Source organism: Macrobrachium rosenbergii, chromosome 56 (assembly GCF_040412425.1).
Source record: "Macrobrachium rosenbergii isolate ZJJX-2024 chromosome 56, ASM4041242v1, whole genome shotgun sequence".
NCBI classification, from domain to species: Eukaryota; Metazoa; Arthropoda; class Malacostraca; order Decapoda; family Palaemonidae; genus Macrobrachium; species Macrobrachium rosenbergii.
This window is the reverse complement of record NC_089796.1, coordinates 16,898,263-16,912,847: the sequence shown is the minus strand read 5'-3', so window position 1 is coordinate 16,912,847 and position 14,585 is coordinate 16,898,263. Positions and strand designations below refer to the sequence as shown.

General features: G+C 39.7%; 2 protein-coding genes across 2 annotated transcripts in view; one reads left to right on the top strand and one right to left on the bottom strand.

Annotated features, from left to right (window-relative positions):
• The window catches only part of LOC136836425 (sialin-like), a 417,985-nt gene that overhangs the window by 353,404 nt on the left and 49,996 nt on the right, over positions 1-14,585 (bottom strand). The window lies entirely within an intron of this gene.
• The window catches only part of LOC136836424 (rhodopsin, GQ-coupled-like), a 200,704-nt gene that overhangs the window by 149,282 nt on the left and 36,837 nt on the right, over positions 1-14,585 (top strand). The window contains exons 5-6 of the mRNA XM_067100645.1: positions 111-239; positions 1,824-1,999. Coding sequence (XP_066956746.1) covers positions 111-239; positions 1,824-1,999 — 305 coding nt within the window. The remainder of the gene's footprint in view (positions 1-110; positions 240-1,823; positions 2,000-14,585) is intronic.

Here is a 14,585-nt window from a genome sequence, read left to right as displayed (position 1 = left end):
GTCCTTATTTTTAATAACGTTACGGTTGTTATCAGCATCATAATTGTAGTTAAAGTGATTATTATTATCATCATCATCATTATCATTATGATTTTCATTATCCCACTCAGGTCCACTCTTCCACTGGGGTCGCTACGAAACCTTCGAATTCGGCTGCACTCTGGCCTTTTCTGACCCAACCAGGAGCGGAAGGTCCTTTGTCACCTGCGCTTTCATCTTCGTCCTCCTCCTGCCGCTGGGTGAGTAACGAGCAAATCTGGGACCGGGCCGTTTCCTGATTTAATACGGCTCTGGTCAAAAGTTGGAAAATGGCTCCCTGGATGTGATGAAAGCAGGTACGAAATTATTTTTATTACTATTTTCATATATCCTGGTTGACATTAAAATGTCACTGGAATGAGTCGGTCGAATTTGTCACCATTACGAGTTGATGATTCACATTTTACTGGTTGTTATCACATCGAGTTACTTTTCTTTTTATTCAGTGTGTAAGATTCGAAAGTTATAAACAGCAAATATTTAATGTTACAGCCTTTCTTGTACTTGTGAAGCACAGGCGTCAGTAACAGTTTTTCCAGTGAAAGGAATGAAAATACTTCTCGTACTGGATGTTGACGCTCTGCTAAGTGAGCACGCACTACTTAGCAATCTGATGAAAAAGATGTTGATATAGGAAGCCGTTGGAATTCACACACGGAAACGGTATTCGAATAACGGCAGAATACCTGAGCTGAAACAGTATTCTTCTTCGTAGGTGTATATAGCCTATTTTGCAGGCAGCATTAGTCGATAACTTTTTCAGACCTTTAAAGTGAAAAGTCTGGAGCCTAAGATCAAGCCAAGCATTATCAAATATCCCGAATCTACAACGAGTTATGGAGCGGCACGAGTGTGCGAAATCATGGGCTAATTTACAATGTTGTTTTACTGAGCACCGCTCACTGTCATGTTCCACATCTACGCTACGCCTAAAACCAACTTTCATTAATTTCCATGATTTGGGAAGAACGAATTATTGCAACTACCACGTCACAAGTAATTAAACTGAAATCAACATAGGCCCAGAACACTACCGTGAGGAACATCAGACAAGACAGGTCGAGGAGGCACTACCATGAAAACTCCAAATAAGATATGTACAGTAGGTCTAGATTCACTAGAAACAACCAACATGCTCGCATACTATCCACGTGCAGCAGTAACACGAAAACCAAGGCATCTTTAAGTAGCACTGCAGGATCTCGTATAATAATGAGCATCAAATATCAAAACACCAAACAAAAAAGGTGGTTAAGTTTTGAAATTAATCTTCCAGTTTTATGTAGCCCGTGATTTAATTAAAATCAATTAATTCACCGAAAACTCCGTCGCTAAACAGTACTGAAACTTTTAACTAATTACATGTAATTGTAGCTGGAATCTCTAATTGCATCTCTCTGTAAAAATAACACGTCATCTGAGCTGCGCAGAGAACGTTAAATATTTCTCTTTTCATTATCATTATGCTGCCGCAGCATTTGGCATTTAATGAGTCTTCACATAACTAAGTACTCTTGCACTGTAGGTTCCCGTTGAAGAACTGTAAACTCATCGGGGATTGCTGAATTTCTCTATGCATGTATATACAGGAAGTGATCGCGTATATGCGTGTAAACGGTAGTGTTTGCTTTGTATCCTCTGATACCAGGGGGAACTCCGAAACAATGTCATCTTCAAAAAGTGTAACGGTCTTACTCATCCCTCAGTAACGTCTTTCAATAATCTAATAATGCATTCCTCATAACATTGTCTCTACCCTGACAAGATGTTGTTCCCTCCACCAGGTGTGGTACTGACCTGCTACATGCTGATCGTCATGCAGGCCAACAAGTACCAGTGGGAAATGAACCGGATCTCGAACAAGCAGCCCTCCAACCTCCGGAGGAAGAGCGACGCAGGGAACGCCACTTCCAATCGGAATACCCAGAGGTCTCTCAGACTCCACTACAAACTCGTCAGGGTAAGCATTGATCTGTATTATATAAAAGAGCATCCACACGAACACAAATCAAGATTTTAGCAATTTAAAAGTACCATTCGCTTCATGGCCAGGTGGTTAACGCTACCTCGGCCTAATATTCCGGGTGAGGGTTCGAATCAGAATATCTTTAGTTCCTAATTTTGATCTTAGGATTTGTAGTGACAAGCCAAAAAGTCATGAGTGCATTGTGGTTATTACAATGACGTTCGCTTCATATCTTCGGTCCCTTCTTCTCTTTCCATCATTGGCCAACTACACCATCTACACTACTTCCCTTCCCCGTAATCAAAGACAAGTAAAACATGCGCCAATGTTTCTTCGGTGCAGTCGAGTTTTCTATACAGCCGCTACAGAGTATAATCAAGGCCACCTGAAACAGATATATCTTTCGGTGGTCTCGATATAATGCTGTATGAGCCGCGACCATGAAACTTTAACCACGGTCCGGTGGTGGCCTATCCTACATCGTTGCCAGAATCACGATTATGGCTAATTTTAACCTTAAGTAAAATAAAAACTACTGAGGCTAGGGGGCTGCAATTTGGTATGTTTGATGATTGGAGATGGATGATCAACATACCAATTTCCAGCCCTCTAGCCTCTGTAATTTTTAAGATCTGAGGGCGGGTAGAAAAAGTGCGTACGGACAGACAAAGCCGGGACAATTGTTTTTTTTACAGAAAACTAATAACAGCTAGACAGAATATACAATTTAGGCAGGAAGGCCAAGCGCTGGGGACCATGAGGTTATTTAGCGCTGCAAGAAAAATTGAGAGTGAGAGGTTTGATAAGTTTAACAGGATGGAAGACAGAATATTAATGGAGGTACAGTAAAAGCAATGAAAGGGGTTGCAGCTAGGGGCCGAAAGGACGCTGCAAAGAACCTTAAGTGACGCCTACAGTGCACTGCGTGAGGTGCACTGACGGCACTACCCCGCTGCGGGAACAATAACAGGTAGGGCGCAACAATTCGCCTCATGCATCCAGACACACCCTGGCCTCTTATTATCTGCTGCGTCTCCCTGAAGGACGGCACTAAGTAAGGCCTCATTAAGAATGACGTCTTGACCCGTTCCTTATCAGTCTCTATACAGGAGGCTCATTTCCCTGGAGAGACCACACAAGAAAGACCAAGAGATTCCCTGCTCAACTCGCAACACGATTCTCTGGACTGGAAAAATGTTTACTTGGAGAGTTCCAATGTACAAAATCTAATGGTGGTATGAGTTGCATGTATTGAATTGATTGATATTAATATTTGATAAGTTTCGCTAACTTTACAAGCTCCCACTAAAAGAACCTAAACATATGCCTTCGTGGCTGAACTCTGTTAATCATCACGTTTTTACCTTTTTTGTGATTTATAAATATATATATATATATATATATATATATATATATATATATATATATATATATATATATATTTGAGAGAGAGAGAGAGAGAGAGAGGGACAGTAGCAGAGATGCGCACGAAGTACTGATAAGGAGTGAAATGTGGAAATAGATACTTACCATTGGTAAAGGGGTTAGTGCACGTGAAAAGATGGATCAGAGCATTCTGAGATGGTTTGGCCGTGTGGAAAAAGTGGAAGATGACAGGCTGGTAAAAAGTGTATAATCCAGAAGCATTAGGGGGAAAGGAGGATAGGAACACTTAACAGAGATTTAAATGGATGATGTGGAAGAGGTATTGGAAAGGAAGGGTCTTGATATACAGGAAGAGCAAGAAGGCTTGCAAGATTGATGTAAGGGTTTGACTTTGACGTGCTGCTCATGAAGCGGCTGTGTGGAAGTTTTATTGGATGGGGGTGGGGGTGGGGTTTCATCCACAATGCAGCAGCTTCAGAATGAATGAGGCAGTGGCTGATGGGCTCTTTTATCTTTCTGAAGCCATCCTTGTTGGGGAATTTGGCTTCACGTTCATTGGGAAAAATTTTGTACATAGATATTAGAAATGAGAGAGAGAGAGAGAGAGAGAGAGAGAGAACAGAGAGAGAGGATTGTGTGTGTGTGTGTGTGTGTGTGTGTGTGTGTGTGTGTGTGTGTGTGTGTGGAAAGAAGAAACAAATACGTATTCACATATTACCTGAACTTTTCAGCTTTCATGTATTTCTTTCTAATGTGCCAGCATTCTTTCACGTGCGAATACAAAGAGAAGGAACACAAGACATCTGTCTCAGCTGTCTATATCTTAAACATCATGGCAGGTCCCCCTATTCAGCTGAAATCTCTTCTATCTTCTAATTCCAGGACAATTCAAGTATAATTTCCAGGATAAACAAGATTAGATTTCCGAAATTCTCCTAAACCTCTGCGCCGCGCTTCGCTACCCAGTGTGATTGATTTAATATTAGGATATGGCCAAGAGCCGGATTCCGTAATTAAGGCTTGGTAAGCACACGTCATCAACACAGCATTTCGATTTGTCTTCGAGTTGGCACAACAGTCTGATTTGGTTCAGTTTATTGACACAATTTTCCTGTGGGAATAGCTTGGAGGGGGGGGGATTTAACCATGACCGTCTCGGTTACTAAACCATCGAGAATATTCATGCCCTTTAGAATAGAATATCGAATTTAAGCCGAAGGCCAAGCGCTAGGACCTATGAGGTCATTTAGTGCTGCAACGGATATTGACAGTAATAAGGTTTGTAAGGCGTAACAGGAAGAAAACCTCACAGTTTCGCTAAGAAATAGTTGTTAGGAGATGGTGGATAGCAAAATGGAAGATAATATGAATGGGGGTACAGTAAAAGGAACGAAAGGGGCTGCAGCTAGAGGCCGAAGGGACACTGCAAAGAACTTTAGGACTGCCTACAGTGCACCGCGTGAGGTGCACTGACAGCACTACCCCGCTACGGGGAGTTGGCTTTTGCTGATTATGAGAATGCATTTGACAGCGTTCCCTAACCAATGTTCTGGAAGGTCTGACGTCACTATGGTATTCCAGGCAGATACATAAAACTACCTGAAACTTTATGACCGGAGCAGATCCAAAGTTAACGCTGATGGAGTTTCGTCAGGTACAGCTGCAGTAAATAGTTGAGTGCAACAGGAGGATGCCATGTCCCCTCTGCTGTTTGTCTTTCTTGCAGATTTTGCAATGAAGAATTCATTGGAGAGGTAAAGGAAGCTTTCAATTGGAGTGAAGGCAGAAGGTGACTGACGAAGAATACGTACATAATGCCACTTTAATAACCAAAACACCACAAGTTTCTTCACTAGTACTAAGCTCGTGAACAAGATGTTTCATAAACATCCAGAGACATGAGACTAGAGATTAAATATAACAAAACAGAAATAATGAGGACACAGTATTCACAAAGGAATGAAATAACACTAGTTGCATGAAGGAAAAAAGGAGTTGTGTCTTTCAAGGATTTAGGAACAATAATATACAGTACAGGTTCCGTTGCGCTGGAATTTAGTGAGTGACTAAAAAAGGCCTGAGTTGCAGTGACACTCTTGAGGTTATTCTGGAGGGACATTCTTGCCTACCATAAAAACTCAAATGATATCTAGTACTGCAACGAAACTAAAATACGCCCCTACACATATATATACTTAATACATACACATACACAAACACACACATATATAATATATAATATATATATATATATATATATATATATATATATATATATATATATATATATATATATATATATATATTATGTGTCTGTGATGTGTGTGTTTAAAGTATTATAATACCAGATTATATATTTTAGTTTCATTATATATATATATATATATATATATATATATATATAATGTTTATGTATTAAAAATATTAAGCTATAAATGTCGTATAATATTCATTTCATATGTCATATATATTATAATTAATATATCTTACCATATCGTAAAAGCGTCGCTGTACGTATACACAACCAGTATAATAATATATATATATATATATATATATATATATATATGTATATAAATATATATATATATATATATATATATATATATATATGTATTATACTGTATTATAATGAAACTAAAATACACCCCAGCCCATATATATATATATATACACACACACACACATATATATATATATGTGTGCGTATATATATACACACAAATATATATATATATATATATATATATATATATATATATATATATATATTATACATATGTATGCGTATATACATATATTCAAAATATTAAGCTACAAATGTCGTATAATATTCATTTCACTCTATCTCGGAAATAACATACTGTACACTTAAGAAAAATTATGATTAATAAGTGACGCTCTTACCATCGACGGCTCAGTGTTATAAGCGTCACTGTACGTCGTCGACTTACTAACCAGCAGGCAATGAATAATATATATATTATTTATATATATATATATAAATGATATTATATATTTATATATATATATATATATATATATATACATATATATATTATATATATATAATATATATATATATATATATATATATATAGAGATAGAGATATGGTGATATAGAGAGAGAGAGAGAGAGAGAGATGGATGACATAAACAAGAAAACTTCAAAACGAAGATCAAAGCCACTAACAAGCAAAACATCATTACTGTATGTAATCACTAATTTGAAGAAAAATTGTCACTACCGAACAATAAGTAAAAATACTTTAAAAATACTGAATAACTGGTTGAAATAGGGTAGTTAGATGGTATTTATAGTGTCCCGGGTGTTGCGTGTTGTGAGGGCTGAATTTTCATTGGCTGGTTCAGGGGATTAAGTTCCTGAGCTAAACTGTCTCCCAGAGGTTGATGCTCGCACTGGTTTCCATGTGCGGACGTTGGAGACTGGATGGGTAGTATTGGGAAGGTCACTGCCAGTAGATCTGCAAGAGCTGCGAGATCTCCATTTGGTGCCATAATTCATCAGATATGTTTCTTCTGCAAGGATTTTGCCTCTTTGATGCAGTATGCAGACTGGTCACGCTGCATTTTCGAGTCCTGGGAAAGAGTGTCTTCAATTCTACTGATGGGGTGCCACCTGATTGGTTTGCTCGTTCGGCCATGGGAAGTTGGCGGGTGGTGCCCTAGGTCTCTCCTTTCCATTGTGTAGTGCCTCCAGGATGCGGAGACAGCGGTGGCCTGCTGCCTTATCAATAACTTCCATATTAGGAATTGCCTTATCAATAACTTCCATATTAGGAATTATGTCCTTTCGGGTTATTCTGATATTGTGAATATTCTTAGCATGATTATGGATGGCACCTTCCTGAGCGTGGCAGGAGGTCCTCTTGGAAAATTTCATCGTGGTCATCCCAATGTGGGTGCCAGGGCATTCCCAGACAAAGCATTTGTACAGTATTGATAGACCACGTTGGTTTTCTTCAGACGGTCCTGCACTGCGGGGGCTAGGTTGTTTTTCATGATCAGGCCACTGGTCTTCTTGCTTTTGTAATCAATTACTAATTTAACCTTTTTTACAGGGTCCATAGGGGAGATGTTTCCTTCTATGATACTGCGAAGGGCTTGCTCGTCCTCTTTGTATTTCCTGTGAAACACTCCCTTGTAAAAGAGAGTGAAGTCTTCAAGGACAGCGGGGCGAGGCTCCTGCTGATACCATTTATCAATGCTTCTTCATATGCATTTTGTGATGTCCCGGTTGGAATAGCCATTGTTAATTAGAACCTGGGCAACACGCTCTAATTCAGTGTGTGACAGAGCTCTCACGATGAAGGCCCTGATCGCAGTGCACTTGTATCTCTCTGGACACTCACTCTCACCATTCAGGCACATACCCAGGTTCATGGCTTTTCTATAAACTTGTGTCACGAAGCGCTCCTCTTGCTGCCCGATGAGGACATCGAGGAAGGGGAGGCGACGATCGAGGCAATGTTCGATGGTAAAGTTGAGGCTACTGCGGTCGTGGAAGGCTTGTCGCAGGTGTTCTATTTCTTCCACCATGCTGGTGCTTGTGAAGGTGTCATCAATATACCAAACGGTATGTCGATGGTTTCTCGATGGCAGCTAATACCCATCACTACACTATCTTTTTGTATGTACATATGACCTCTGTGGGTGGAGAAAGGGGCCTTTTTTGTACAAATCTCGAGGAGTGTTTAGATGGTATGCTCACAGATGTTTAATGGGGGCGTGGAGTCGTCTCTATATACACGATCCAGAATTATCTGGATTGTTTCATCCACAGGGATGTTCGTGAAGAGGGGCTCCACGTCCATTAATGCAATAACTCCTCCAGGGGGTGTCGCTTTCAGGGCTTCCATAAACTCTGCAGAGGACTTCAAACTGTGGTCATCTGGAACGTAAGGAGTCAAAATAGCATTCAATTTCTTCGCAAGCTGGTACACAGGGGCAGGAATCTGGCTAATAATGGGGCTTAACAGGTTCCCAGGTTTATGGGTTTTACCACTCCCATATATGTAGCCAAGGTAGTAGTCCCCTACGGTCGGTAGCAGGTGAAGGTTCTTAGTGATCCTCTGAAATCTGCTGCTGTCTGCCAGTATCTCATCCAACTTGTGGTGGTATTCTTCTGTGCGGATGAGTACAAAGGCAGTGGCTTTATCGGCCCTGACAGATGGTGACATCCTTTTTGGCTCGGAGTTCTTTGGCCGCTTCCCTTAGGCGCCTGTTGATCACATCACTCTTGTATCACCGCATTCTGTGGGGGCCTCGGACAAGAGGAGGGGCTGGAGGGCGTCCGTAGTACGTATGGTGCCTTGATCTTCACGATTGTGTATGGTGTCCAACAGGTACTGGATTTCAAGGCGTTTCTCCATGGGCCTCAGTCGGGTAGAGAAATGACAATTAAGTCCCATACATACAATTCTATCTTTTTCAGCAGTAGGTACATATGAACCTGGGCATGTGCCTGAATGGTGAGAGTGAGTGTTTGACAGAGATACAAGCGCACTGCGATCATCGCCTTCATCAGGAGAGCTCTTTCACACTGCCTCTCTTGGAAGGACACACACACACGCACCAAATCAGAGCGTGTTGCCCAGATTTTAATTAACCATAGGTATTACAACCAGGACATCACAAAATGCATACAAAGAACCACTGATAAATGGTATCAGCAGGAGCCTCGCCCCACCACCCTTGAAGAAGTCACTCTCTTTTACAAAGGAATGTTTCACAGGAAATACAAAGAGGATGAGCGAGCCCTTCGTAATATCATAGAAGGAAACAACTCCCTTACAGACACTGCAAGAAAGGCTAAATTAGTAATTTATTACAAAAGCAAGAAGACCAGTGGCCTGATCATGAAAAAAAACCTGGCCCCCCAACACAGGACCCTCTGAAGAAAACCAATGCGGTCTATCAATACAATTGCCCTGTCCAGAAATGCCCTGGCGCCTACATTGGGATGACTGTGATGAGATTTTCCAAGAGGATCTCCAGGTATGCTCAGGAAGGTGCCATCCATAATTATACTAAGAATATTCACAATATCAGAATAACCAAAAACGACATAATTCCTAATAGCTGAATTACTGATAAGTCGGCAGACCACTGCCACCTCTGCTTCCTGGAGGCCCTACACATCGGAAAGGAGAGACTTAGCCTCAACACCACACAAGAGATTTCCCTCTTCACGACGGTGGCACGTAGGGCGCCGCCCGCCAGCACACACGGGCCAAACAAACAAACCAATTAGGTTGTGCCCCCATCTACTGGCAGTGACCTTCCCAATACTACCCTCCTAGTCTCCAACATCCGCACACGGAGAGCAGTGCGAGCATCGACCTCTGGGAGACGGTTTGGCTCAGGAACTTAATCCCCTGAACCAGCCAATGAAAATTCAGCCCTCACAACACGGGACACCCGGGACACTATAAATACTGTCTAACGATCCCATTCCAACTATATATATGGTCCCCGTGCTGGCACAAGGCCAGCTAAATCTAAAACAACAACAACCCATTCCAACCAGAGCAAGCCCACCCTTCCTTGAGAATGAACCGATGATACGGTGGAAACGTTGGAATTGGGCTATGCCCTTAGAACAACGACAAAGATTCTACACGAGAATAATCCTGATTTCCAGATTCTGTCATCTGCAAACTCTACGGTGATTAGACGCCACTTTTAACTTCCATTTTTCGTATGCAATAAAATTAGTATTTCAAGAAACCAATTCCTTATCCAGACTATGAACATCGGCCAGTTATTAGCAAATATCAGCCCTGGTGAGAAGAACTGAGAAGACCGTATATAAAATCAGTTCCACTGGTGCTGCCATTCTATTTAACAAGACAACAACAACAACAATAATAATAATAACAGTAATAATAATAATGATAATAATAATAATAATTATATTGTTAAAAAAGAATGGCACCCCTGTATGCTGTTGAGCTTATATTTCGCATTCTCAACTTGGCGTATAACTTTCTTAATTTCAGCAAGTAAATTATAAAGTAGCTGTCCGAAATTTATTATTCCGGCGCTTCAGTAGACCTTAGGGTACATGCAGGGAATATTTATCCCCTGCATATACCACTTGTGGCACTCACCTCCTTTCAACGGTAGCAAGGTCTACCGAAGCGCCGGAATAATATATGAACTCGGACAGCTGCTTTATAATTTATAATTTACTTCCTGAAATGGAGAAACTTATACGCCAAGTTGAAAAGGAGAAATATAAGCTCAACGCCAAACAGGAGTGCCATTCTTTCAAACGAAGTTTGCCTCAAAGAGGGTCTTCTTCAAAGAAATAATAATAATAATAATAATAATAATAATAATAATAATAATAATAATAATAATAATAATAATAATAATAATAATAATAATAATAATAATAATAATAATAATAATAATAATAATAATAATAATAACGGAATTATTAGGAAATGCAGTACCCTTACTGCAAATTAAATGAAGATGTTTTAATGAAATATTTAGGAGTCCCTTCCTCTAAATAATATAATAGTAATACTCATCAATTCCCTGTTTATCAAGAGTACACCATGTAAAACACGAAGCCTATTCACTTTCATTTAAATCAGGAAAACGATTTTCTTTTTGGGACAGAAAGGGAAAGTCTTTCATTATAAATTACGACCAAAGAATAAAGATAACATAAGCGATTAATAAATATTTCAACCCAATTTCTTTGTCGTTTCCGTTCTCTTATTTCTTCTCCCTTTTTCGTATCTTCAAACGTTTATCTCTCTCTCTCTCTCTCTCTCTCTCTCTCTCTCTCTCTCTCTCTCTCTCTCTCTCTCTCTCTCTCTCTCTCATAATGCATAAAATAACGCTGGTCGTATTATAACCTATATTCACTCCTGAAGGTATGAAAACTTTGTGATGATTTATGATAAAAAATTAAGTTTCCAAGAGAAAGAAAGGCCTCTCGAAAAAAAAGTACCTTGATCTTCTATGATAACTAGGAAGACCTTATTCTAAGTTTACCAATCTTCCGTGGACTTGGGTATTCAGATAATCCGGTGGACGAAATCTGGAAACAAGTGTAAACTGTGACATGGACAAAAATATGAGGAATAGTTTTTTTTTTTTTTTTGTTAACCTTTTGCTTTACTGTATATTCCACGTTAACCCTGGTCTTAAAATTTAACTTACCACGAAACTCTTCTTTTACATAAGCGATAAGAATAGAAAAAATTACATATACCGATAGAAGCGTTCTTGTGGATGTAATTAGTTTATTGAGCATTCTGCAAAATGTCTCAGTTTATATCCATAAAGAAACCGAAACAAAGAATTAATCTTCTATAGAAGTGGGACTACTGCTACATCGTGAAAAAATCTCTGGATCCGTTTTAGAATTCCCTCCTGCAAACTATTACAATTTATTACTCAATGTTTCCTTGAGCGATGTTTTACTGACAGGGAAAGGGACTGAAAATGAACACCAGTCATGGAGGTCATACGCATTTTAATCGCGCGACATGCAAATTCACAAGCGCCACTTTTGATTCCTTCTATTAGATCAGGAAGTTCGTGCTACCTTACCGTTTGTGTTGAAGGGAAAAGAAGTTATCAATTATTATCAACCCGTTGCACGCCCGTCTTTTATTGCAGCATACTACTACCAACCATCAATTCAAGATTTCACTTCGCGTTCTAGAAATCACAGAGTTATCTTTTTCAAAGACAAATCCAGTCTGACGGTGAATATCATCTTTCACGAATTGTACTGGGCAACAGATGAATGTGTAGGAACCCACTGTATATTTTATTTTCTTACTGCTGTGGAAATGAGGAGACAATATTGGATCTGGCCACTATTTCCAGGTGGGACAATCAATGAAATCTGGAATCTAGATTCTAGGTTCCGAGACCATTTGTATTGGCATGTGCTGTACATAATGTACTTTACAGTATTGTAAGTTGGTCTCAGTTGGAAAATCATTTAAATTTTATCGCCAGTTCAGATGGAAGAGACACATTAATAACAATACAGATAAAACTGCCCAATTCTGTCCATTATCCCTAATGAAGGTTTTTGCCTCTTCAATTTGCTCATTTTTCAAACAGATTCAATTCATTTAGCGGTTCCTGGGGATATCGAAGCGTGACTGAGTCATAGAATTGTTGTTAAAGATTCAGCCAGCATTGTGCTGGCACGGGCTCTTGCTCTTTGAGCAGCCCGTAACTGGATCGATCTGGGAAAAGACAAAAACAGTGCTTTTGGCAGTTAGTTGGTGAAAATGAAGGAGGGTGACAGGCAGGATTGCAACCCCTTAGAACCTTGCGGTACCCATCAGTAGGAGAGAAAGTTTTATAGCAGTGAGTCCCAGCCAAGTGGGAGAGGGATGAGAAGGAAAGGGAAGAGAGCTTTTGTTTGAGGGAAAGTGTTACAGAACCTGAAGTCGTAAACTTTTGTAAACGTCGTATAGACAAATAAGAAAAGATTTGCAATGAAATAGAACACTTGTAAAATAAAGACTGAGAAATCAGAAAGACGTCAAATGATTTACTCTGAAATCGAATCTTTGTGAAATAGGGACTGGGAAGTGTCCAAGGACTTACAGTATGTCTCTAGAGTTGGCGCGTCACAGAAGACGAGGTATAGATGAAGAGGCGTGACAGAGGGCTTAAGCTGCGCGCACACCATAAGCATAAAACTCAATGGAGACGTCAGCGTTGTACCAGTAGTCTATGGTCGTATCAGAATAGATCTGTTGAATATTGAACACATCGGCAAAAATTTTTTCGTCGCACAACCTAGAATAAATAAATAACTTGACCTCAGTGCAGTTTCCTTCTGTTATCGCTGTCTCTGGTAGTATTTTTTCCTGGTTACAAGTCGACCTGTTTGCAAACGCTAACGCACGCGCGAGCGCGCACAAACAAACACACACACACACACACACACACACATATATATACATATACATATATATATATATATATATATATATATATATATATATATATATATATATATATATATATATATATATATATATATATATATATATATATATGTACTATGCGCGTCTATTTGACCACTGAAACTGTCTAGCTTCCAAGATGGAACAAAAATGAAAAGGAAGATTACAAAGCAATTACTCTCTTCCCTTCTACACGTACTCCATTCCGAAAAAAAGATTTCTCGTTCTGACATTTCTTCTTTCCAATAACTGCCGTCTACAATGTAAGACGATGGAAGAATTGCCCTTCCAGCAGAAAATCAACCCAATTACAGAAGAAAGACCTCATTCTCTCTCCTCTTCGCTCCCCTTAACTGAGAGAGAGAGAGAGAGAGAGAGAGAGAGAGAGAGAGAGAGAGAGAGAGAGAGAGAGAGAGAGAGAGATTGTATCAACAATAAAGCTAAAATGGGGAAATATAATACAGACCACCAAATACGACTTGATTGAGGGATGAAGGAATCCATAAAGTTGTCGTAAAAAATACAAAATTCTTTCTCTGAAGAATAGGAGCATCAGGGACGAAAAACTGAGTGCTTCCTGTAGACTACAACACTCAAGTTATTGTTGGTAAATTTGAAATGAGGAGGAAGATGTACAATAAAAGAATGTAAAAATTGCGGAAGAAGGAAACACGATTACAATTAGGACTGGCACAGTTTTACAGATGCACAATGTGACCATGCTCACAAGACTCAAGTAAATATTCATCATTTTCTACAGGCTAGTAGCATAATGCAAACAGAGACACCATTTACAATCTGCAAAAAGAGCAAAAAGTTTGGGCAAAAATCATAAACACAGAAGTAAATAAATGAATACAGTCAATGCCACACATACTTAGGGATGAGGTTACTAGCGCTACACCCTTTATTGGAACCCAGAAGATGCTGACACCCATTTACAGCTAGGTGGACTAATGAGCAGTAGTCTGGGAGCAACCCACAGACCCAGTGAATATGGGCAGATAAATGCACCTCTCAGCCATGGCACACACTTTGGCAGAGAACACCTTCCAAAAGTGGGCAGTAGATCGCTATGTATTTGTAAGACAGAGTGATTGTGTTCTGGAGTAGCTGAAAAGCTGTAGAGTCACGAAAGGAGTGGCACTTATTGTGTCTGGAGGAATCTAGGGATGAGTGAAAGAGCACCAGTGTGCTAGGTTGATCATTACATG